The 27,229-nt window shown below is 40.4% G+C and overlaps 1 protein-coding gene across 34 annotated transcripts in view; it reads left to right on the top strand.

Annotated features, from left to right (window-relative positions):
- TRPM3 (transient receptor potential cation channel subfamily M member 3) overlaps window positions 1-27,229 on the top strand; it is a 903,691-nt gene that overhangs the window by 785,964 nt on the left and 90,498 nt on the right. For 19 of the 34 annotated variants that reach the window (XR_012424787.1, XR_012424786.1, XR_012424789.1 and 16 more), the window contains 5 exons: window positions 9,960-10,060; window positions 11,474-11,608; window positions 15,413-15,463; window positions 25,078-25,113; window positions 25,266-25,406. Coding sequence is in view for 30 of the 34 variants with exons in the window: in XM_015437269.4 (XP_015292755.3) it covers window positions 9,960-10,060; window positions 11,474-11,608; window positions 15,413-15,463; window positions 25,078-25,113; window positions 25,266-25,406 (464 nt within the window). In the remaining 4 variants the exon portion in view is untranslated. The remainder of the gene's footprint in view (window positions 1-9,959; window positions 10,061-11,473; window positions 11,609-15,412; window positions 15,464-25,077; window positions 25,114-25,265; window positions 25,407-27,229) is intronic. The other 15 variants (XM_015437271.4, XM_015437270.4, XM_015437267.4 and 12 more) reach the window with 1 other exon arrangement.

Raw genomic sequence — 27,229 nt, 5'->3', positions numbered from 1 at the left:
ACTAAACTTCACAGAAAAAGAAAGGATACCCTGGGCCTCCAGGCAAAATGATCAAGTCTTTTATGAGGGGGAAAATTGAGCTGGCCTTAGACTTTCTTTTTCCTCTTTCAACTTTTTAGATTCGGGGGTACATGTGCAGGTTTGTTACATGGGAAAATTGCATGTCCCTGGGGTTTTGTGTACAAACTATTTCATCATCCAGGTAGCAGTGAGCATAGTACTCAATGATTAATTTTTCAGTCTTCACCCTCCTCCCACCCTCCACCCTCAAGTAAGTCCCAGTGTCTCTTGTTCTCCCCTTTGTGTCCATGTGTACTCAGTGTTTAGCATCCACTTATAATTGAGAACACTGATATTTGGCTTTCTGTTTCTGTGTTAATTTGCTTAGAATAATGGCCTGCAGCTGCATCCATGTTGCTGCAAAGGACACGATTTCATTCTTTTTTAAGGCTGTGTAATATTCCATGGTGTATATATACCATATTTTCTTTATCCAATTCACCATTAATGGGCAGGGTTGATTCCATGTCTTTGCTATTGCAAAAAGTGCTGTGGTTAAAATACATGTGCATGTGTCTTTATGGTAGAATAATTAATATTCCTTTGAGTATATACCCAGTAATGGGATTACTGGGTTGAATGGTAGTTCTAAGTTCTTTGAGATATCTCTGGACAGCTTTCCACAGGAGCTGAACTAATTTACATTCCCATTACATTATAATAATGCTTATTATAGCAGTATATAAGCATTCCCTTTTCTCTGCAACCTCACCAAAATCTGTTATTTTTTTTACTTTTTAGTGCTAGCCATTCTGAATGGCGTGAGATAGTATCTCATTTTGGCTTTGATTTGCATTTCTCTAATGATTAGTGATATTGAGCATTTTTTCCCATGATTATTGGCCACATGTATATACTTCTTTTAAGAAGTATCTGTGAAGCTGGGTGTGGTGACTCACACCTGTAATCCCAGCACTTTAGGAGGCCGAGGCTGGCAGATTGCTTGAGGTCAGGAGTTCAAGACCAGCTTGGCCAACATGGCAAAACAGTGTCTCTCCTAAAAATGCAAAAATTAGCCAGGCATGGTGGTGGACACCTGTAATCCCAGCTACTCAGGAGGCTGAAGCAAGAGAATTGCTTGAACCCGGGAGGCAGAGGTTGCAGTCAGCTGAGATCGAGCCATTCCATTCCAGCCTGGGTGACAGAGTGAGACTCCATCTCAAAAAAAAAAAAAAAAAAAAAAAAAAAAGTGTCTGTTTATGTCTTTTGCCCATTTTTAAATGAGGTTATTTTTACTTGTTAATTTGCTTAAGTTCCTTATATATTCTGGATATTAGACCTTTGTTGGATGTGTAATTTGCAAATATTTTCTCCTATTCTTTAGGTTGTCCATTTACTCTGTTGATAGTTTATTTTGTTGTACAGAAGCTCCTTAGGTTAATTAGGTCTCACTTGTCTAATTTGGTTTTGTTGCAATTGCTTTTGGAGTCTTTGTTGTGAAATCTGTGCCAGGTGCTATGTCCAAAATGATATGTCCTAGGTTTTCTCTTGGGATTTTCATAGTTTAGGTTTTATATTTAAGCCTTTAATCCATCTTGAGTTGATTCTTGTATGTAGTGAAACGAAAGGGTCCAGTTTCAATCTTCTGCATATGGCTAACCAGTTATCCCAGCTCCATTACTGAATAGGGAGTCCTTGCCCTATTTCTTGCTAGTGTTGACTTTGTGAAAGATCTGATTCCTGTAGGTATGTGGCTTTGCTTCTGGGTTCTCTAACCTGTTCCATTGGTTTACGTGTCTTTTTTTGTACTAGTATGATGCTGGTTTTGTTATTGTAGCCTTGTGGTATAGTTTGAAGTCAGGTAGTGTGATGCCTCCAGCTTTGTTCTTTTTGCTTAGGATTGCTTTGGCTCTTCAGGCTTTTTTTGGGTTGCATATGAATTTTAGAATAGGTTTTCCTTTTCTTTTTTTCTGAGATGTGATTTCACTCTGATGCCCAGGCTGCCATGATCATGGTTCACTGCAGCCTCGACCTCCCAGGCTCAAGTGATCCTCCCATCTCGGCCTCCCAAGTAGCTGCGACCACAGGTACATGCCACCATGCCTGTCTACTATTTTGTATTACTTATTGAGATGAGGTCTCCCTGTGTTGCCCAGGATGGTCTCAAACTCCTGGGCTCAAGTGATCTTCCTGCCTCTGTCTCCAAAAATGCTGGGAATACAGGCATAAGCCACCATACCTGGCCAGTTTTTTCTAATTCTATGAAAAATTACGCTGGTAATTTGATACAAATAGCATTGAATCTGCACATTGCTTTGAGTAGTATAGCCATTTTAACAATGTTAATTATTCCTATCCATGAGCATGTAATGTTTTTCCATTTGTTTATGTTGTCTCTGATTTCTTTCAATAGTGTTTTGTAATTCTCGCTACAGAGATCTTTCACCACCCTTGTTAGCTAGGTATTCCTAAATATTTTATTGTTTTTGTAGCTATTGTGACTGAGGTTGCATTCTTGATTTGTCTCTCAGCTTGGACATTATTGGTGTATAGAAATACTACTGATTTTTGTACATTTATTTTGTATTCTGAAATTTTACTGAAGGTGCTTATCAGTTCTAGGAGACTTTGGGCAGAGACCATGGGACTTTCTATGTATAGAATCATATTGTCTGTGAACAAAGATAGTTTGACTTCCTCTCTTCCTATCAGGATGCCTTGTATTTCCTTATTTTGCCTGATTGCTCTGTCTAGGGATTCTAGTACTATGTTGAATACAAGTAGTGAGAGTGGGCATCCTTGTCTTGTTCCAGTTCTCAAGGGGAATGCTTCCAGCTTTTGCCTGCTCATTATGATGGTGGCTGTAGGTTTGTCATAGATGGCTCTTATTTTTTTAAGGTATGTTCCTTCAGTGCCTAGTTTGTTGAAGGTTTTTAACATAAAGGGACGCTGAATTTTGTTGAAAGCTTTTTCTGTGTCTATGAAGACGATCATGTGTTTTTTGTTTTTAGTTCTGTTTTGTGATGAATCACATTTATTTATTTTTGTATGATGAACCAACCTTGCATGCCAGGAAAAAAGCCTACTTGATCATGGTGGATAAGTTTTTTGATGTGCTGCTGGATTCAATTTGCTAGTATTTTGTTGATAATTTTTGCTTCTGTGTTCATTAGGGATATTGGCCTGAAGTTCTCTTTTTTTCATTGTGTCTCTGCCAGGTTTGGTTATGAATGATGCTGACCTCATAAAATGAGTTAAGGAAGCATCATTCCTCACCAATATTTTGGAATATTTTCAGTAGGATTGGTACCACCTCTTGTTTATATGTCTAGTAAAATTTAGCTGTGAATCTCTCTGGTACAGGGCATTTTCTTGTTGGTATATTTTTTTATTACTGATTCCATTTCAGAACTTGCTATTGGTCTGTTCAGGTATTCAGTTTCTTCCTGGTTCAATCTTGGGAGGTTGTATGTTACAAGGAATTTATTGATTTCTTCTAGGTTTCTAGTTCTTGTGCATAGAGGTGTCCCTAATAGTCTCTGAGGTTTTTCATTTTTTGTTTTTTGTTTTTTCCATGGGGTCAGTGGTAATGTCATCTTTGTCATTTCTGATTGTGTTTATTTGGATCTTCTCTACTTTTTCTTTATTAGTCTAGCTAGTGGTCTATCAATCTTACATATTTTTTCAAAAAACCAACTCTTAGTTCCATTGATTATTTTTTATTATTCTACTTTAAGTTCTGGGATACATGTGCAGAACATGCAGGTTTGTTACATAGGTATACATGTGGCATGGTGGTTTGCTGCACCCATCAACCCATCATCTACATTAGGTATTTCTCCTAATGCTAACCCTCGCCTAGCTCCTCACCCCCTAACAGGCCCTGGTGTGTGATGTTCTCTTCCCTGTGTCCGTGTTTTCTCATTGTTCAACTCCCACTTACGAGTGAGAACATGCAGTGTTTGGTTTTCTGTTCCTCTGTTAGTTTGCTGAGAATGATGGTTTCCAGATTCATCCATGTCCCCACAAAGGTCATGAACTCATCCTTTTTTATGGTTGCATAGTATTCCATGGTGTATATGTGCCACATTTTTTTTATCCAGTCAATCATTGATGGGCATTGTGGTTGTTTCCAAGTCTTTGCTATTGTGGATAGTGCTTCAATAAACATACGTGTGCATGTGTCTTCATAGTAAAATGATTTATAATCCTCTGGGTACATACCCAGTAATGGGATTACTGGGTCAAATTGTATTTCTGGTTCTAGATCCTTGAGGAATCGCCACACTGTCTTCCACAATGAAAGAACTAATTTACACTCCCAACAGTGAAAAAGCATTCCTATTTCTCCACATCCTCTCCAGCAAATGTTTTCTGACTTTTTAATGATTGCCATTCTAACTAGCATGAGTTGGTATCTTATTGTAGTTTCGATTTAAATTTCTCTAATGACCAGTGATGATTAACTTTTTTTCATATGTTTGTCGGCTGCACAAATGTCTTCTTTTGAGAAGTGTCTGTTCATATTCTTTGTCCACTTTTTGATGGAGTTGTTTTTTTCTTGTAAATTTGTTGAAGTTCTTTATAGATTCTGGATATTAGCCCTTTGTCAGATGGATAGATTGCAAAAACGTTCTCCCATTCTGTAGGTTGCCTGCTCATTCTGATGATAGTTCCTTTTGCTGTGCAGAAGTTCTTCAATCTAATTAGATCCCATTTGTCAGTTTTGGCTTTTGTTGCCATTGCTTTTGGTGTTGTAGTCATGAAGACTTTGCCCATGCCTATGCCCTGAATGGTATTGCCTAGGTTTTCTTCTAGGGTTTTTATGGTTTTGGGTTTTATGTTTAAGTCTTTGATCCACCTTGAGTTAATTTTTGTATAAGATGTAAGGAAGGGGTCCAGTTTCACTCCTCTGCATATGGCTAGCCAGTTTTCCAAACACTATCAAATAGGAAATCCTTTCCCTATTGCTTGTTTTTGTCATGTTTATCAAAGATCAGGTGGTTGTAGATGTGTGGCATTATTTCTGAGGCCTCTGCTCCGTTCCATTGATCTATATATCTGTTTTGGTACCCATACCATGCTGTTTTTGTTACTGTAGCCTTGTAGTATAGTTTGAAGACAGGAAGTGTGATGCCTCCAGGTTTGTTATTTTTGCTTAGGATTGTCTTGGCTATGTAGGCCCTTTTTTGGTTCCATATGAAATTTAAGATAGGTTTTTTCTGATTCTGTGAAGAAAGTCAATGGTAGCTTGATGGGAATAGCATTGAATCTATAAATTACTTTTGGCAGTATGGCCATTTTCACAATATTGATTCTGCCTATCCATGAGCATGGAATGTTTTTCTATTTGTTTGTGTCCTCTCTTATTTCCTTAAGCAGTGGTTTATAGTTCTCCTTGAACAGGTCCTTCACATCCCTTGTAAGTTTTATTCCTAGGTATTTTATTCTCTTTGTAGCAATTGTGAATGGGAGTTCACTCATGATTTGGCTTTCTGTTTGTCTATTATTGGTGTATAGAAATACTTGTGATTTTGCACATTTTGTATCCTGAGACTTTGCTGAAGTTGCTTATCAGCTAAAGGAGATTTGGGGCTGAAACGGTGGGGTTTTCTGAATATACAACCATGTCATCTGCAAGCAGAAATAGTTTTACTTCCTCTCTTCCTGTTTGAATACCCCTTATTTCTTTCTCTTGCCTGATTTCCCTGGCCAGAACTTCCAATACTGTGTTGAATAGGAATGGTGAGAGAGGGCATCCTTGTCTTGTGCCAATTTTCAAAGGGAATACTTCCAGCTTTTGCCCATTCAGTATGATATTGGCTGTGGGTTTGTCATAAATAGTTTTTATTATTTTGAGATACATTCCATCAATACCTAGTTTATTGAGAGTTTTCAGCATGAAGGGTGTTGAATTTTATTGAAGGCCTTTTTTGCATCTATTGAGATAATCATGTGGTTTTTGTCGTTGGTTGTCCAATGACTCCATGTTTAGCCCTCATTTCAGGAGGGCAGCCTGGCCATCAGATTGCTCCAGCCAATTGGCAAAATACTTCTGTCATGGGGACATGCAAGATCGGATAATCAGAATGGTTCTGCTACATTGATTTGTTTCTATAAGCACAGGTCCCACATACCTGAGGAGTGGCACTGCTCCTTCACAGCACTTATATAGTCTGAAAGTATGCTGTTCATAAGTTTATTTGCTTACTTCCGAGTACTTCCCTGCTACCAGTAGAATGTAAGCTCTGTGAAGAGGTTGACCTTAGCTACTTTGTTTGTCACTGGATGTTCAATGACAAATCAGTTCCCAGCAGAGAAAGTATTCAATGAATATCTGTTGAGGAGATAAATGAATTACTGCATGAAAGAATGTATTTAATTACAGACTTCTCCTCTTGACTGTAAGCTCTCAAGACAAAGTATTCTGCTTTATACATCTTGGTCCTCATGCTGGCATACTGCCTCCCATATGAGGAGGCATAAAATCATTATCTTTGAATGCATAAATAATTAAATGAACAAACAGATGAATGAGTGAATGAATGAACATATGCTATCTACACTAGGCATTCTTAATTTTATCCTCACATTAGAATCACTGGGGAACTTTTAAAAACTGCAATGCCCAGGACCAATTAAACTAGAATCTGTGGGGGTGTGCCCCAGGCATGAGTATATTTTAAAGCTCTTTAGGCAATTCCAAGTGCACAGCCATAGTGGAGAATAGGGTGACCAGCCACCAGGTTTATTCAGGATTGACACATCTCCCAGAGTGCCGGAATTTAAATGCTAACACTATGACTACACTGTGCAAGCCTGGATGGCTGGTCACCCTAGCTGAGAACCACTGATCCGAACTGTCACCCACGGCCATTCTTGAGTGATGTATTTTCAATGTTTGAAAGTCAAGATTCGTTGGTTTCACGCTTTCATTTGACACTTGCCTAATTACATTCAGGCCTGTAGCTCACCTTGACCTCAATAACTGCTTCCTGCTATGTGTCCCTGTTCAGGCTTGAGCTGCTATTATTGACTTGAGTGATATACTAATTTGTAACATACAAATGGCAAAGGGAATGATTAAACCTTTCCAGCAAGTCAGCACCAACCAGTAGACCAGCCAAAGAAGCAAAGGAACACCTAAAGTGCTACCTTTCCAAAAGCAATCACAATGAGCCTTCACTTCTTTTCCTCCCCAAATTGATGACAGTATATTTTGACACATTTCTACTTATCATTTGTGTATGCCAGTTACCCTGGTATGAGTGTGCAGTCCCTGTTGTTACCTGAGGAGATAAATAATTTTTAATGGAAAATTCCAGGTGAAAGCTGAAATGATATTCATCATTGTAAACACTAATAAATTTACTTCAAGTATGTGGTCAATAATAAGGGCATTAACGTGTGGACACCAGAATCAGAAATGCTCTTCAACCTATGAAGGGAACAGAGCACCACAGCTCTCAAGGGCCTTGTTACTCAAAGCATGGCCCCAGATCAGCAGCAGCGGCCTCATCTGGGAGCTTGTTAGACACACGGAACCTTAGGCCCCACCCAAGAGCTACTGAATCAGGTCTGCAGCTGGGGCCCAAGAACCTGTGTCTTAAAAAGTTCTCCGAGTTGTACTTACGCATGCTAAAATTTGAGAAGTATTCACTAGCAAATATTTTTTGCCTAATGTATAATGTCAGTATCTCGGAGCCCAGAGGGAAGAGGCGAGGGTAAGCAGGAAAGGAGGCACACAGCGCAGTAGTTCCCAGCCTCTGCTGCATATTGGAAGCACCTGGAGAGCTTTAAAAATATCCACGTCTGGATCCCATCCCAAGCAACATGATTTAATTGGTATGGGATGCACCCTGAGCAAAGCTTCCCAGGTGATTCTAATGTGCAGCAAAGTTTGGGAATCAGTGATCTGAGTTAACCACCAGGAACCCTGCCCCCCTCCTCATTGTTTCTGGCCTTGACTGCTGGCGAACCCAGAGGAGTGACCAGCGTACACATTTGCTATCTTTCTTTCCCAAACATCAGAAGCAACAATGATGAAGAAGAATTCTCCGGATCTGACTCTCACCTCTGGTTGGATGAATACTTGTTACACTTACCCTGTTAGTAGCTGTTTTATCTTTGACTATTCCACCTTCCTAGATCTCAGTAGTCTCATGTGTTTCAGTGAGACAGGAGACAATAAGACCCAGTCCCTAGATTAATTGGGATGTTACATCTGACATGTGGAAGTGCCTAATACTTTGCCCAGCACATGTATGATGTTTAAAAACTCTGAGCCAAGGAAGATTGTGTCTTTATCCTCCTCCCTGATCATGAGATATCCAGCAGCATGAAGCTGGGCAAATATTTAGAGGTGTCTCTTCTTCAGTGAACTAAGGGTGTTGGTGAATTGTGAAAAACCTGTTTACACATGAATTCACTTATACAATATCATTTCAGTCTCACACCCCAGCCACGCAAACTGGATAATATTTATTGCCTCCATTTTACAGATGATCTACAGTGGCTGAGAGGAGTCCATACAGCCACAGGGACTCTCACTTGGCCCTCCTGCCTGGAGCCTAATGTTCCTTTAGTTACTGCACTGCCTCCATTTCCAGCTTCCCCTCCAGCTGCTTGGCAGGCTGCCTCTATGGTCAGGATGCATTCACCTAGGCGAGCTCTGGGCTGATAGAACTTCCTGTGATGATAGAAATGTTCTATATCTGTGCTTTCCAGTTCAATAGTTACTAGCCACATGGAACTATTAAGTTATTAAAATGTGGCTAGCCTGACTGAGGAATTATAACTTTAATTTTCTTTAATTAATTTAAACTTAGCCATCTGTGAACCGCACAGCTCTAGAGACAGAATCTGGAGAAAAATGAGAACCTGAGAAATAGTTCCAATGGCTTCTACCCACAAATCAAAGTAAACCTAAGCCACTGGTTTTCCTCTCTGTTAAAAGACCTTCCTAACTCTTTTTCAGGAAAATGGCAAGTTGGTACACTAGTTGATGAGAGCACCCTTCCCATGCAAAATACTATTCAAGGGATGCCTTGAAACTAGTGATTGGCCAGCAGAAGCAAAATGTGTGGTAGAGCAGAGCTTCTCGAAATTGAGTGTGCACACAAGTCATCTGGGATCTTGTGAAAACACAGATTCTGGTTTAGTAGGTCTGGGACAGGGCCTGAGGCTTGCATTTCTAACAAGTGCCAGGGTGGCGCTGCTGCAGCTGCTCTGTGAACCACACTTTGCCTAGCCAGACCGTAGAGCAGTGCTGCTCACCAGGCCAGTTTTGCTCCCTTCACACATGGGGGCATTTGGCAATGTCTGAATACATTTTTGAGCATCATGTCTGGGAGGACGGGGATGGGAAGTGCTATTGACATCTACTGGGTTCAGTCAAAGTGTGCTATTAATAATCTACAATGAACTTGTATGCATGCATCAAAATATCACATGCACACCATAAACATGTACAAGTATTATATATCAAAAAAGCATGGAGCTTCAAAGACCCTTTTTAAAAAGCTAACACAGTGAAACCCCGTCTCTACTAAAAAATACAAAAAACTAGCCGGGCGAGGTGGCGGGCGCCTGTAGTCCCAGCTACTCGGGAGGCTGAGGCAGGAGAATGGCATAAACCTGGGAGGCGGAGCTTGCAGTGAGCTGAGATCCGGCCACTGCACCCCAGCCTGGGCGACAGTGCGAGACTCCGTCTCAAAAAAAAAAAAAAAAAAAGTTAAAAAAAATTTGTAATAATAATCTACAATATACAGGAGAGCCCCGTGACAAAGAGTTACCCAAAATGTCAATAACACCAAGTTTGAGAAACCTGCTGGATAGCCAAGTCGGTTCTTCAGGAATAGGGGCATTAATGGCAGAGGGATGGAGCAGGTGCTCTTGGTGTAATAACTGATCGTTGTTTTCTCTCTTCCACTCTTTTTCTCCCACTTGTCCTCACACAGGAGCCAATGCCTCGGCCCCAGACCAACTGAGCTTAGCTTTAGCCTGGAACAGAGTTGACATCGCTCGCAGCCAGATCTTTATTTACGGGCAACAGTGGCCGGTAGAGTATATGTCGTCACCCGTGAAAAGCCCATTTTGGTTGGGCAAGGGTATTTGTTTAAGGAGCCTCTGAGATGGGCTCAGAAAATGATTGCCTTTTCTTTAAGATGGAACGTGTTCCTTGGCAGCCAAGTCCCTGTCCTGGGCTCCTTTTCTCATATTTAGGAAAGCACCGCCATCTAGTGGAAATTTCGACTGAACACAACTCCAAATATTTCCATCTCTGTGAGTTGTCTTTAATAGCAATTTTCAGCTGCAAATGATGCCATTTATTTGAATACATCTGAAAAAAATATAAGACAAAGCAGTATTAAAATTAAGGAAGAGGTAGAATTATTAATTTGCTTCTGATTGTCTTTGATAGAGGCAAAGGGAAGAGGTTGCTGCCCAAGTGGTGGCAGCCCCGGCTGGTTTATGGCTGGGTCACACCTCAGGATGCAGAATTAGCAGGCCTCCCTGTGCAGGCACCATCTGGTCCTGGTAGCTGAGCACAGGTCCTCCCCATTTGCAAAGAACAACATGAGGAAACCAATGCTTTATATAACTGTTCTTGGTTTGCTTCCCTCAATTGACTCTACCAAAAATAAAAATTTGAGAGATTGGCCATCAGGTGGTATATGTATGCGTCCACAGGAGGCAGCCCAGCAGCCTGAAACTTGATGTCTGTGCTTGGAATCACAGCACTCACTGGCAGGCCTTATCTTACTACTTCCTTTCCCCTAGAGAGTCTCTGCCTGGGCTTGAGCCCTGTCTTCACTCAGTGCTGTTGGATTGCTAACATGGAAAGATTTGTTAGAGTCTAGACCCTGTGACATTTTTGTGAAATGAATTGAATAAAAATCTAAGCCACTGGCAAATCCAGAAAGTAGGCTGGTTGTACTGCTTTGTTCTGTTTTGTTTTGTTTTGTTTTTCAGTTCAGTGACATCTTTGTGGTCTTGTTTCTACACAGAGACCCAGCATTGATTTAGGGCCTTTAGTCTGTTGACTTGGGACCCTCCTCTCAAGTCGGCCTGTGGTCTCCCTCAGAGCCTAAGGATAACAAAAATGAAGACAGCAAAGTACCCCCTTTGACACTTCACTGGTGTTGAGATGTTTGATCAGATAATTGCAAGGGGAAAAACCTTGTGAACACTTGCACCTTCTTGAGATCCAGAACAAGAGATTCAGGGAAGAAATAGTTTTTTGGAACTAGAAATGCTTGACTTTTATTTGCAAAGACAGGCCCCCAAACATGGGAGAGGTGTGGCTGTCCCAAAAGTGAATCTGTGAACAGTCTTGCTAGCATGTTCTTAGATGTGATGAAGGTTTACCAGATGTCAAAGGCATCCCTTTCTAAGCTGTTCAAGTGAGCACTAAAGAACTGCAGTCCTAGATAGACCCTGGGGCAGACTAACTCAGCGACTTGGTTTGCAGGTGGGATCTCTGGAGCAAGCCATGTTGGATGCCTTAGTTCTGGACAGAGTGGATTTTGTGAAATTACTCATAGAGAATGGAGTAAGCATGCACCGTTTTCTCACCATCTCCAGACTAGAGGAATTGTACAATACGGTAGGGCCAAACTAAGGCACTTTTTATTTTCTTTTTTGTTCGTTTGTTTTACCTCCTCCTGCCCCCCATATGCCTGTGATTCTCTTCCTTTCTCCTCTCCAAATGCATGGTTCATTGATCATAAATACTCCCTTAGACCTACATAGATGACAAACACCAAGTCACCAAGATTCCGCTTGTTTTAATTGCTCAGTTGTCAGCATCTAAGGCAAAAAGTTGTGTGATAACCTGAGTGTGTCATTCTCATATTCTTACACAAAACCACAAGGCTCTGGAAATGAGAACACAGTTTGTTCTGTAAGGCCAGAGGGTGTTAGAGGCAATTAGCAAAGGAGGATTGATTTAACTCTAAGCATCAAAAAAGGCCAATTAAGTATCCTACACCATTTTGTTATCCTCAGAGCTATGAAGTTCATTCTTCATAGTTCAGCTATAAAATGGAATAAAAGGTAAAATATCTCTTTGGAGTTACTCAAAAATTTTGGGTTTGTTTGTTTGTTTTTTAAGCTTAGTAATGATTTGGTAATTTACTCACTAGGGATACCAAGGAGTAATCGTAGGTAAAACTACTGTTGATGAAGTTATTGAGAGCGTTCACACTCGTTAAGTGCATTGGCTCTGAGCTCATACTAAAATCCAGTGAAGTTTAAAGAGCAGAAATTTTTCCCCCATTTAACAAATGAGGAAACTGAGGCTGTCTTCGTCCACTTGTACTACAGTAACAAGATACCTGAGACTCAGTAATTTATAAACAACAGAAATTTATTTCTCTGGGTTCTGGAGGCCGGAGAGTCTAAAATCAAGGCTCTGGAAAGTTTGGTGTCTCGCAAAAGCTGCTTTTCGCTTCCAAAATGGCACCTTGTTTTTGCGTTCTCCAGAAGGGAAAAACGCTGTGTCCTCACAGGCTGAAGAGACAGAGGGCAAAAGGCCTGAATGTTGTGTGAAGCTTCTCTTATAACGGCCTTAATCCCCGTTACAGAGGAGGAACCCTCAGGACCTGATCACCTCCCAAAGGCCCCACTTCTTTTCTATTATTATTATTATACTTTAAGTTCTAGGATACATGTGCAGAATGTACAGGTTCGTTACACAGGTATACATGTTAAATGCCCCACTTCTTAACACTAGTACATTGGAAATTAAGTTTCCGCATGAATTTTGGAGAGGACACAAACATTCAAACCGTAGAGGCCAAGGTGAATTCAAGGTCACAAAACTCCTAAGAAAGAAGCCAGTAAGTACCGAACCCAAGCTTCTGTCTCTGAGATTATTCTGCCCCTCATTTTCACAACATCTCTGTCCCATCACGCAGAGGGCAAGCAGGATGGAGCTTACTTCCTGTCCCCAGGCAGTGGTAGTTGTTAGATGGTACCACCATGGCACCATCTGCAAAAAATAGAAACGGGTTAGCAGAATGGCTCCTGGTTTCTGTTTTCTCCACAGACTTTTCTTGGTTCAGCATACTGAGACTTTGAGGAAGAATGATGGGTTTTCAATTTGAAAAAATGAATAAATAGAGACAAGCGTTGAATGGCCTATCAATTAGAGAATCAAGGGAGTAGAGTAATTTATTCCAAAGACTGGGGCGGGGGGTGAGGGGGTAGGAAAATTCTAGACTGAGAAAGGCCAGTAAGTTTGATCACTTCAATCTGCTGGTGGTGGCTTCCCAGAATACTTTGTTGAGGATTATGGAACAGTAAATAGCCTCAGTAATAATAATAGCTAACACTGATTGGCATTAAGCACCATTTTTAATAGCTTTATAAACATTATATCATTTAATCCTCACAACAAACCCATCAGATAAAGTGATACTATCATTCCCATTTTAAAGATGATAAAACTGAGTCACAGTTAAGTAGCTTGCCCACGTTCAGAGCCGGTAAGCGGCAGAGGTGTAGAGGCAGGCACTCTGACTCCAGAGTCTGTAGGTTCAATCACTGCACAATCTAGCATCCCCTCAGTGGAAAAAGAGCTCTGATGGGCATGTCCACATGAATGGGCAGGTCATTGCAGCAGTTCATAGACCTGTCTAAATACTTGAATGGTTGCAAAAGTGCTTAAGAATTTGCCATTGGCTGGGCGCAGTGGCTTCCCAGCAGGTTGGGAGGCTGAGGCGGACGGATCACTTGAGGTCAGGAGTTTGAGACCAGCTTGGCCAACATGATGAAACTCCATCTCTACTAAAAATACAAAATTTAGCTGGGCGTGGTGGTGCATGCCTGTAATCCCAGCTACTCCAGAGGCTGAGACAGGAGAATTGCTCGAACCCTGGAGGTGGAGGTTGCAGTGAGCTGAGATCACACCACTGCACTCCAGCCTGGGTGACAGAGCAAGACCAACTAAAAAAAAAAAAAAAAGAAAGAAAAAAGCCATCACTATTTTAGATTCTCTAATAATCTAACCAGATTTAGCAAATAAAATGCAGGAATGCCCACTTAAATGTGAATTTCAGATTAACAACAGACAATTTTGTTATATCCCAAAGATTGCATGGGACATACTTAGGTTAAAATTGTACGTTGTTTATCTGAAATTCAAATTTAATTAGGCATCTTGGATTTTATCTCACGTTCCTGTTCCTAAAAGACAATAGAATGGCAACTTATTTCACTTTATATTTACCTCAAACAAACATCCATCTTTTTTACAAAACTCTTTTTTTCCCAAACAGTCTGTGGCTTTTTCTTTAAATCAAGTTGCAGCAAACTGTCATCCAAATCCAGCCTGCTGCCTATCTCTGTATGCGCTGCAAGCTAAGATTTTTTTTTTTTTTTTTACATTTTTAATGGTTGAAACAATCAAAAGAAAAATGCTATATTCTAAGACACATTAAAATAATATGAAATTTGACTTTCTGTGCCAATAATTAAAATTTCATTGAATCATGACCAGGCTCATTTGTTACATATGAGCTATGGCTACTTGCACATTTACTACAGCAGGGTTGAACAGTTTCAGTAAACACTGTGTGACCCACAAAGTCTAAAGTATTAACTCTCAGGCCTTTTACAGAAAAAGTTGGCCAACCTTCTTCTTAGACAATTTCTCATTCATGATGAGTAATAAACAAGTTGCGATGGCAAAGTGCCCAAGTGTATTTCCAATGCGGTCAATGGGGCCTATTGTTCTCCCACCCTCATCCCGGCCCCCGGCTGCAAAACTGGCTTCTTCCATCACATTTTGGCCCAGCTGTCAACAGAGTTGACAACCTCCCTTACAAAGTTTGAACCTAGAACCTCAAATACATTTGCTTGAGGGAATACAATTCAAAAATCTGCCAACGTGTTTGTTTAGAAGAAACAGGTATGGCCAGTGTGGTGGTTTATGCCTATAATCCCAGCACTTTGGGAGGCTGAGGTGGGAGGATTGCTTGAGGCCAAGAATTCAAGACAAGCCTGGGCAACATAGTGAGATCCCATCTCTAAAAATATTTTTTTAATAAAAACATTAGCCAGGCATGGTGTTGTATACCTGTAGTCCCAGCTACTCAGGGTGCTAAAGGGAGCCCAAGAGTTCGAGGCTGCAGTGAGCTGTGATTACGCCATTGCACTCCAGCCTGGGTAACAGAAGAACCTGCATCAAAACAAAACAAAACAAAAGTCACTGACAAAGCTTTTCATCTGCAAATGGGGACAATGTAAAAGAAAGAAAGAAAAGGCAGATACACTGAGCAACTAAAACAAGGTCCATCTTAGTGACCTGCCCTCCACCAGCCAGAGCCCTTCCTTCCAGATCCTTCTTGCCTTGCCAACCAGAGCCCCTGACTAGCAAAACTGTTTGATTCTTCTTTATTGTTTTCAGAGACATGGGCCCTCAAATACATTGTACCACTTGGTCAGGGATGTCAAAAAGGTAAGAACCCTCTCGACTGCAGGTCGGAGGCCCTGTCTTGACTGCTTCCTGTGATTAGAGAGTGCCTCTGTTTTGCATGAGCTGCCAGAGTATTCCTGTCCCTATCAGGTGCCCCTCATTTCAGAACAGTGTGTGTGCGTGTGTCTTTTAACTCTGAAGCTTCTGTTCATGATGCAGCTGTGGTGTTATCACCAATCGCCGTGCTTTTAGATGCTTTCGTTGGACATAATGCTTTTGGGTAGTGGAACTCTCAGCTTTTTCCTTGCCAAGTGGATTTATGCCATTACCTGTATTTTTCCATATGCCCCTCACTGTTTGGGGAGCTGGTTTCCATGCTGCCTGACTGACCACAAGAGTAAATTTTCATTCACCAGCTCCTGATACAATGTCACATCTACCATTACATAGAGTGTAGTCAGTAAGCATAGCTCCAAATTTTCTAAAAACAGGGACTAAAACATAAGTATGCATTCCATTCTTCTAACATTCTATTTTTTCCAGAATACTTTTTCACACTTGTCATCTCATTGCATGGGAAAAAAGTGTTGATAGGTATGGATCAGGTAGCATTATTTTCATTTTACAGATGAGGAAGCCGAACTACAAGGAGATGAGAGCTATATTGGTGGTTAGTGAAGAGCTAGGTTTAAAGCTCAGTTTCTTTTATTAATAATGATAAAATAATAATAGTCATGAGCTAGTGATGACTAGGTATACAGCATTGCTGCATACTTTGAGTGCATCTTAACTCATTTAATCGTCACAACAATTCTATGAAATAGAATTATTATTTTATTATTACAGGCTAGGCACAGTTACTCATGCCTGTAATCCCAGCACTTTGGGGGGCCAAAGTAGGTGGATCACCTAAGGTCAGGAGTTCAAGGTCAGCCTGGTCTAGTCAACATGGTGAAACCCTGTCTCTACTAAAAATACAAAAATTAGCCGGGTGTGGTGGTATGCACCTGTAATCTCAGCTACTTGGGAGACTGAGGTAGGAGAATCACTTGAACCTGGGAGGTAGAGGCTGCAGTGAGCCAAGATCGCACACTGCTCCAGCCTGAACAACAGAGTGAGATTCCATCTAAAAAAAAATTATTATTTTATTATTATAATGTAGTTTTATTCCCATTTAAAGACAAGAAGAATGAGGCATAGGGAGATTCTGTTTAATCTTAGCCAAGTGCTTGTTCTTTTGCCCCATATTATCTCCTTCAGAGGTAGCTTGAGTTCTGAACCCTTAAACCCATCCCAGAAAGTGATGTTTTAATTCCAAAAAATAAAACAGAATATGGCACTGCCCCCGCCCCATACAGATGTGCCCATACACACATGCACACATATGCCCACTATCACCACTTGGTAACAATTGTTCACGAAAGTCCACAGGACATATTCAGAGAAAGCTACAAAGTGAAGTCAAAAATACAGTATGATTCCTTCATCTCACAGGAAGTGATTGGCTAGAATTGCCCTTAGGCATCGTGTAACTACTTTTTTATTTTTCCTTTGAAAGGCCAAGCAAAGGCCCTGGGCTACTTATAATGTACCTATTCACCTGCTGGACCTTTGCTAAGAATGAGTAAAGGATATAAAAATAACACACAAAAAAATCAAAATCTCCATCCTTTGGCCCTTGCAAACTTTCCTCCCATCTCATGAAGGACTTTTCATCTGCTTGAGTGGGTGAAGCCTGTAGTTCTTTCAAAACAAGGAGAGAAGACACTATGCAATCTGTACTCCCAACTCAACAACCACTTTCCTGAGATTGTATCTTTCACTGGTCTGCCCATTCCATGCCATCGTAGTAGATCTGCCTTCAACAAACCCATTTCTCTTTTCTTTGAACCTTCCAATTTTGTCTAATTCATCCTGGCTTAAAATTGCCTGAAAACTAAGAAGATTAGAAGTAGACACATTTGATGTGTCTTCTTCAGTGAGATAGTTGTTGCTCATGTTCAATCAAATGTTTTGAGTTTTTCTAAAGTAATGACTTGGGGTATTCTCTCCTTCCTTAAGTTAATCTCTGTCCCTGAAGGAATTGTGAGGTTTTCTAAAGAGACAGCTATGCCTTTATCCCTCAATCCCAGTCATCACCAACCCAAACCTTTAAAAAGAGTCGCTCATCCAATTCAATGACCCAGCCTCCCAGCAATAATGTCTTGTCTGATTTTCAAAGGGATTTTTTGCAGTTAGATTTCACTGAGTATAAATGATTAAAATCCCTCTCATTACTTTCTTTTCCCCATAGGACTCTGCTTTGCAATATTGTTTTCTTTTTTCTGAAGTCCCTTGAGCTGCCTTTTACATTTGCTCACGTCACTTGTATTATTAGAAGGCATGTAAAGTATCTCTAAGATAGGGTTTTTTGTAGCTTCTCAGCTAAAGATGTACCTCAAAAATAATATATACTAACAAGAAAGAACAAAATGGTAAGAATTTGGGAGGAAGAAGGATTAAAAGCAACTTTTTTTTTTCCTTTTAAGTATGATCCAAATATTAGAGCAAGAAAATCATTATATAAGCATGCATTTACCATTTACTTACAAATTTAGTAACTGGAAAAAATGATAACAAATGACCAAGAATAGTACTGAACTGGCCTAGAAATAATTTATCCTTTTACCTGGAAAAAGAGACTGCCAATAAGACAGGGAGAAACAGAAAGCCAATGTTTAATTTCTTCCCTTGGGAAAAAGTAGAAGCAGGAAATGCAGAATTCATTATTTCCAGGATGACGGTAAGTATCCGACAATGGGAGAGCAAGAAAGATGAACAATGGTAGTCACAGGAGTCTCAGTGCCTACATTTTATGTTATATGGATTAAGGGAGCTGAAAATGAAGATTTTTGTTTGTTTGGTGTTTGGGGAAGAAGTGAATAAGGGAGAAATTAACATTGGTGTACAACTTTCTCAGGTGACTTTCAGCAATTTTCAGGTGACTTTCAGGTGGTTTCAAGTGACTGCCAGCAATTTAGGCCAATGAGATAATCAAAGGCTGCGAAACTAGAGTTAAAATGCTAAGAAAATCTTGGGAACTTAAAGCAATTTTCAAAATTAAGGAACATAATAATAATTAATGTGTGCTTTCTTCTTTACCATTATGGGGGCAAATATATGTGTGCATATATGTTTAATCTGTAAAAAAATTAATGAATAAGTTATTAACTCTGGTACAAAATGCTATTCATGAGTTAGGAACACAGTCCTAGACCTTAAGCATAGTGTTTGATAATACATCTGTAAAATTGTGTGTAAATAACTCTTAAGAACCAAAGGAATGCATTGAGGAATTATCAGAACATCATAAGTCAATCAGCATGACATCTCTAGTTCACCTCTTCTTTGAGACCAACAGAGCTGAATGTGGGGAATTGCTCCCAAGCTTGTTTTGAAATCTCAAATTATTTATATCAAGGGAACAATCTAGGAGCAATGAGGTAAAAAGAGTGGCTCTTCAGCATTAATCAGAAATTTAAATTGTTTTAAACCAACCCAGTTCTCTGAACTATTTTCATGCATAAATCCATTGAATGTACCAATGCTCTCATATTAAACCAGAGTGGCCCAAGTCTGTCTGCTTTTCTGTGGAATATAACCTGCCATTTTAGTAGCTGTCTGCTCAATTTGTGCCTCTGTATGTTTTAAAGTAGTTTTTTCCTTTCTTAAATGTGCTAATACTTCAAATTACCTATACTATCCTTCCCCACCAAAGGAGGATGCTATTTGAGTATTATGTAGAAGTAGTGGTGAAATTATGATAATTTAAAGTTCATTTACATGGGAATTAAGACCCAGAGCTTTTCAGAATGCAAAAGAAAAAAAAGCATTTCAGACACACTTTGGGTAAGGAAAGGACATTTGCATAATCCCATCTGCTAAATGCATGGAAATTTGCAAAAGCATTATTATATTTCAGAGGATTGGTTGCCCAATATATCGCCATGTTATGGGACTGCACACTGGGGTGATGTCCTCTTTTCCCCTGAGCTTTCACCAGCTGAAGTCCCTACCGGGTGATTACTCACACCAACTGCAGTCCACTTTTCTTTATTGTACAAGCTGTCCCAGGGGAGTCTTTTCTTCACACTCCCTTGGTAAACCTGACAACCAGCAATCATTTCATACCTTATGTATATCAGAAGGAACCAATCTTGTTTTGAAGGCTTGTTATGAGTTTCAAAGGAAAAAAGTTTTCCTAAGCAGTTGAGATCTGATAGTGATATCATGAGCTGACATCTGAAAAACCCCAATCATTTTGAAGAGCAGATCTAATTAGTGAATTTAAACTATCATTTTAATGAAAAGGTTTCCTTATGCATGGCACGAAGTAAACCTTAGCTTCAGGTTAGTAGTTCATAGCATGAAAAAAGAAGACAACATTTTCAAGTTGTCAAATTGTACCTACCCATAGAACTCAAGCCTGTCTAGCAAATTATTTGAATCACATGACCTCCCATTGTTAAGGCATGAAATGGGAAATAATAGTTCAGGCTTTACCAGTTACCAAAGTCATTACCGAAGGGGGTGGGGGAAGTGCTAGAACAGAAACAGCAGGCAGAATGACTGTTCCTCCAGTATCCCTTTTGACTTCTAATTTGAAAAGGACCCAAGCAAAGGAAGACTCCTCCAGAAGGTGTTTGGGCTTTACCTGTTGGCATGTGAGGTGCTGCTCACCTTCTCTGCTTTTTCCAGAGGAGCTGGATGCACTGAGCACCACCCCATCCCCATCTATCCTTTTACCACCCCTTGTCTCCAAGCCTCTGGTTCCACTAATCAAACTCTAGGGGATCATTGGAAGCTACATCAACCTTGGAAGCTCTGAACAGGGTCTTTGACCAGTGGGCCGAAAGGAGTAAGAGCAGCCTGCCAGGTAGTAGTCATATAGTTGGATTTTTAGAAATAGACAGGATCTTAGAAGTTACTGTGTCCAAGCCACCTATTTTCACAACATAAACTGAGGTACAGAGAGAGGAAGTGATCTGGCCAGGGTCACATGGGGTCAGGGCCATGGCCCAACCCAAGGCTGTTTCTCCTGTGGGGTCATGTTGCTGGCTGCTCTCTGAATGAGTATCCATAAAGTCCCCTCTGCCTGGCAATACCCATCCTAGGAGAAGCAATGCAAATGCATAATCTGTGATATCCACAGGTCCCAGTGATCAAGGCCATTGGCCCAGCATTATATCATGCACTTAGGCTGCCATCCCCCTCAGAGTCCACGCAGGACACCTATCCCAAGAGGCCTAAATTGTACTCAATTTTATACATGTTATAAAATTGATTTCTTCTTTCCCAAGAAGGTTTCCACTCTTCCTAGTAAGAAAGGAAAAGTTATTCCCTAATTTCTTTGCTCCCTAAAATCTCTGTGAAGAAACATATGATCCAGCCTTGCAGGCTGAATTCAAACACATTACTTGTTAAATTTTTGCTCTTCCAAATATCACTTCCAGGAGAGCATCCGACTCACTCCTTAGCCCCCAATCCTTCATCCACTCTGGGTTTGTTTATATGGCCTTATGGTATGTATAAAACAGAAGATGGTAAGGTGCGGTGGCTCATGCCTGTAATCCCAACACTTTGGGAGGCTGCGATGGGCGGATCACCTGAGGTCAGGAGTTCGAGACTAGCCTGACCAACATGGTGAAACCCCATCTCTCCTAAAAATACAAAAAAATTCTCCGGGCATGATGGCACATGCCTGTAATCTCAGCTACTCTGGAGGCTGAGGTAGGAGAATCGCTTGAACCTGGGAGGCAGAGGTTGCAGTGAGTCGAGATGGTGCCATTGCACTCCAGCCTGGGAGACAAGAGCAAAACTCCGTCTCAAAAGGAAAAAAAAAAAAAAAACCAAAAAACAAAAAACGGAAGAGGCAGGAAAATGCTGGGGAGGGAGGAATTCTCACTGGCTTCGGTTAGGTGAATATTGCCCCCTTGTGGTCAAACAGAATGCAGGAACCTCAGTGGTCACGGAATCATTTATCTTCCTTCAGGGCTGACCAAACATAAATCATTCTGAAAGAATCAAGCTTTATATGAGACGATCCCAGCACCTTCTTGCTGATATATACCCCTAAAAGTCCTTTATGGATATAGCCATTTTCTAAAAATGTTCTATTTGCCCCTTAAATGTTTATTGATTTTGAATTTTACTATAATCACTTTCCTGACAACTCCCAAAGACACCTCGAAAGCATAAATATTCCCTTTCAGTATTGGTCTTCAAGCAATATTGGTGTCTTGTTTTTAAAATTCTAACTGATGCTTACACCTATGTTTCTCAAAGCAAAATACACAGGTGTTAGGCTTGGTATTACCCACATTTTATTTTATTTCATTTTATTATTTTTTTAAGACAGAGTCTTGCTCTGTCGCCCAGACTGGAGTGCAGTGGTGCAATCTCAGCTCACTTCAACATCCACCTGCCAGGTTCAAGCAATTCTCCTGCCTCTAGCTGAGACTACAGGTGCACGCTGCCATGCCTGGCTAATTTTTTGTATTTTAGTAGAGACGGGGTTTCACCACGTTGCCCAGACTGGTCTCAAACTCCTGAGCTCAGGCAATCCACCCACCTCAGCCTCCCAGAGTGCTAGGATTACAGGCGTGAGCCCACATTTTAAATTTTTTAAATTCCTACAAGATTAAAACTAGGCGCAAATGTATAGAGCTGCTCTGATTGCCTTTTTATAGCATCACAATAAGTTCTTTGAGGATTTTCCTGAAACCTGGTCTTTGAACATTGCAGACCATAAAGGCTGTGGAGTTCAAGCCCCTTTCACTGGAAAGAAATCTGAGAGCCTAAGGGAAAGTGTCTGCTGGCCAAAGGACAAAGAGAAGCCCAGGGCAGCTGACTGGAAGCTGGTTGTGCTTCTTCCTCCCCCTGCCAAGGAAAATGACACGATGGGTGGGCATCCTCGGGCAGTCATCCCCATAGGAGCCCCATCGCTATGAATGAGGCTCACCCAGGCTGGTTCAGTCTTTGAGACTCTTCTACTCTTTAAATAACAGCCTCGCCTAACAGTTCAGGAGAGCCAGAGGATACAGAAACTGTGGCCTTGTTAGTCTGCCCCAACATAATAGAGAAAAGTGGTTGCATTAGTACTATTTTTAAACTCAGTTTAATTTTATGGGAAGGCTAAAACATGAAAAGTTACTATCTTAAAACTTTCTCTGAGCTCCCTTTTTAAATATTTTTTTTGCCATGCTTTGCATAAAGAAGGCAGACAATTGGTCTTTCTTAGCCTGGGGATAGCTTAGCTTGCTGATTCAGTTAGATGGATAAAGATAATCTTCAAACAAAGGAGATTCTGAAATTCTGAGGCGGGTAGAGGCCATTTTTGTGACGGGACTATTCAGCTCATCAAATGGATGCCAGATTAGGCTATGGAGGGCCAACGTCAAGGACAAAAGGGGTCTGTGTCTCAAAGTGCTCCCCCTCATATATGATGCCCTTTACACGCCCCATTTTGCCTGGCTGGCTCCAGTTAGATGCCCAAGCCTGCCATGTACCTCAAGCCAAGGGAGAGGTAGAACCCAGTGGCCTGGGGTGGGAGCTAATTCTGGGGACAGCAAGGAAGTCTAAAAAGCAGCAATGGGCCAGGCACGGTGGCTCATGCCTGTAATCCCAGCACTTTGGGAGGCCGAGGTGGGAGAATCACCTGAGGTCAGGAGTTTGAGACCAGCCTGGCCAACGTGACAAAACCCTGTCTCTACTAAAAATACAAAAATTAGCTGGGCATGGTGGCATACACCTGTAGTCCCAGCTACTCAGGAGGCTGAGGCAGGAGAATGACCTGAATCCAGGAGGCAGAAGTTGCAGTGATCCCAGATCATGCCATTGCACTCCAGCCTGGGCAACAAGAGTGAAACTTTTTTTTTTTTTTTTTTTTTTAAAGCAGCAATGGATTCTTATATGCTTGAGGCTAGTGCTTCAATTACTATCCCTTTGCTCTCACCCCATTGAGGATAGCCACTGAATTCCAGATACAGCATTACCTGTATTTCAAAGCAAATTTCCATAGTGAACTAGGGCTATTCCAACCAGGGATGACTAACAGATTGTGGCTAGTTGGTTTTGTTACTGAGAAGATAATACTAAACAACCCAAACCCAGACTTGATCCCAACCACATCAATTAATTTCACTGTTTCACTGGTTTATACTTTCAACAAAAACACTCTGAGTGCCCACCATATGCCAGGCATATTATAAGAGGTTCTGGGGATATAAAGATAAATCAAACAAGAAAAATATAGAGCTATAGGTTTAATGATAGGATGTAGAGGGATACCTCTAATCCTGAATCCCAAAACCTTCAAATGAATACAGTTGCCCATAGAAAAGCTGAGTAAGGACAACTGAAAACCTACCCTCAGGTTAGCAAAAAAATTTTAATTAATTTCTGACTGAAAGTAATTAGCTTTTGACACTATGAATTTACCAGTTCTGCTGCCTAATCTACCACTACCACCAGACCCTTACTGAGTAGACAAGCAGTTTGACAAACTTGGGTGTACATCAGAATCACCTGAGGAGCTAGGAAAGGACATAGAGGCCCCGATACATTGAAGTAAGTAAGACAAAGTCCAGGTGTTTGCAATGTCACCAAGTTCCCCAGGGTATTCTGATGCCACCAAAGTTGGAAAACGACCACTATACATAATGAACGTCTTCTGTGAAGTGGCAGAAATCTCACACAGCATCCTGGGTGGGTCCTTCATTAAGGACAAAAGTGGATGGAGCCCCTCGTGTCTGTCCAAAATAGATCTAAGGGCATGGGTTTCCCACACGGTGTCACACCCAGCCATTCATGGTATAGAGCGCTCTCCTGCAAGGAGCTACAGCAGGCAGTGAGAGTGGATTGGAATTCGCTGTGCACTCAGACTTTTTCACAAATGGAACTAACTCTCCCTTGGCCTAACAGCAAAAATTTTCTTTAGAACCTAAACTTTAGAAGTCGAAAGCAGTAATGAGTAAATAATAAGAAAATCTTTACTATTTTTGCATCTAGAGATGGCAAACAGCTAAAAAAGACACCATAACTCTAGATCTTTAAGAAATGTTACTCTCTTTAAAAGAAAAAATGAAAAAAGTCTCAATTCTAGAAAAATAAATACTCCATTGCTAAAATATCTTCTCCAATTTCTCTCCCTCTTTAAATGCAAGGGATGTTCATATACAACCTCATCCTGACACCCAAAATCCCCTCCCTAAATATTGCTCTTCTTTTATTAAAAAAGCATCAATTTTTTAAAATTATGGATAGAGGTTTTGTAGTAAAGGAGACCTGAGTCCTAAAATCCCAGCTGATGGAGGCCCTGGTAATGACACTCATCTTCTGAAAGGAGTCTTCCTTTAGTGGGTGGTAGAAACCAAATGATATCAAGAGAGTGGTAACAGGCCTGGGTCAGAGGCAGAAAGAGGGACTTGGGGAGCATTTGGGGAAACCTAGTTCCTGGTGCCTGGGAGTGATAGCATTTGCCGTGTCTAGCCTTGTGTTTCTTTCTTCTACACTGGTGTTTTTTTCTCCCCAGCTGAAGACTTGAATAAATATTTTGATTTTCTATTATTGCCGACGATTACTGCATCTTCTTATTTAACTTATGTCTTCTTTCCAAGCGAGAGTATCCAGGTTTCGGTTGGATCTATTTTAAGGTGAATTAATTAACCAGCATAATAATACATTCATATGTTTCTGTTTTCAATATTTTTTTTACTCTAGTTACAGAATACATGAACTAGAATCCCTAGTAAACCACGTTGTCTTTTGGATTTGTCTGTTTGTTTGTTTCATTCTACCCTGATAGGGGAATCTGCCCCCAGACTACAGAATCAGCCTGATTGACATCGGCCTGGTGATCGAGTACCTGATGGGCGGGGCTTATCGCTGCAACTACACGCGCAAGCGCTTCCGGACTCTCTACCACAACCTCTTCGGCCCCAAGAGGGTGAGGCTGGCTGCAAATTCGGGGCCCCTCCTGGAAGGACTAGGGTGTATGGGATTTGGGTTCTGGCTTCTTTTTCTCCAGGGGGAATTAAAATCAGAAAATTGCGCTGAGAGTGAGCCTATACAATCAAAGAATAGTAATGAAATTCAAATTAATCTTGTCATTGAGATTATTAAACTCAGCAGTTTTCCAGGTTTTGGGTCTTTATACCTTTAAAAATTGTTGAGAACCTCAAAGAGCTTTTATCTATGGGAATTCTACCTATCGGTGTTTATTTACCATATTAGAAATTTAAATGGAGACTCTAAAAATATTTAATTCATTTTAAGTTAAACATAGGAATCCCTATTATATGTTAACATAAAGAATATGTTTATAAAAAATATATTTTCAAAAACAAAGAATAAATTCATAATAGGAACATTTTTTAGCTTTTGCAAATTTCTGTAATGTCCAGCTTAATAGAAGAGGGCTAGATATCTACTTGTGGATTCAGTCTATTGTAGGATGTTCTGGTTAAAGTATATAAAGAAAATCTGACCCCACAAAAATACATGACAAACATAACAAATATATCAAAGGAAGGAGTATTTTAATCCTCTTTACATATAATTGTAGATATCCTTTTTTTGATACTACACCAAAATTTAATAAGTAACCGTTTCTTAAAAATGAGTTGCAAGGTGAAATCTAAAACCATATAAGTGAACTTTTCAAATTCTGTTACATTAAAATCCACTAGTCGAGCCAGCCATGGTCCCAGCTACTAAGGAGGCTGAGGCAGGAGACTCGCTTGAGCCCAGGAGTTTGAGGCTGTAGTATACTATTATAATGCCTGTGAATAACCCCTGCCCTGCAACCTGGACAACATAGCGAGACTCTGACTCTAAAACAATAAAATAAAATAATAACAAAGTAAAATCCAGTGGTCTCTCTTATACTTTGATGGATCTTGTAACATCATAGATTGGTCATGGAAAATTATTGGTTTGTGAAGGTATGCAGCTCTTCCAAATACTGACACATTTTATTATACAGTTTCATTAGTATCACCTCTATCTTATGGGAAATGTCTTTCAGTCCTGAAAAGCTGTCAAAGTCATGGTGGGGGTGCGGGGAGTAGATATAAGTTTTCCAAAATCCCAATTTTTTTCTTAAAAGTTTGAATTTTGTCATTGGCAACAAATACTATCTATTGTTTTCCTTGAAATAACAGCCTCACTTTGGTCATTCCAAACACATCTGCCAAAGGTCCAAGTCTACACAACCTTAGTCCATCCGCCAGTCAGTCCTTCAAGTAAAAATTATATTCCATGAAAAAAAAAAGTGGCTATAATACAATCCAAACAATCAGATAAGTGCTTTTCCTCAGGACAACCCATGATAGTTCAGTATACAGCAGAACTATTTTACGAGTATACTTCCCATTTCATCCCACAGAACAGTAAAAAGACGGTTAATCAAGGGTAAGGATTTAATAAAGTTAATTGTTTTTTAGTCCTCAACAAGGTCATTCTTAAGTAAAACGGTTACATTTGCTTTCTGCAAGTGCATAATACTGGAGTCTAATAACATCTGGTAAAGGTGGGTACCACTGCCTTTGTTCTTGCTAACACACCCAACAGCTTTACTCATCATTGCTTTTGTACCATCAGTACAAATGTCAAGATGGTGCCAAACCCAATTACATCCTAGTACTATTACGAAAATAACTTTGACTACACACACTCTCTCAAAATGTTTCAGGGACCCTCATGACCCATGGTCCACATTCTGAGAATTGCTGCTCTAGCTGGTAGTGGGTATATATATATATATATACA

Source organism: Macaca fascicularis, chromosome 15 (assembly GCF_037993035.2).
Source record: "Macaca fascicularis isolate 582-1 chromosome 15, T2T-MFA8v1.1".
In the NCBI taxonomy this organism is placed as follows: Eukaryota; Metazoa; Chordata; class Mammalia; order Primates; family Cercopithecidae; genus Macaca; species Macaca fascicularis.
This window is presented reverse-complemented; position numbering and strand designations above follow the sequence as displayed.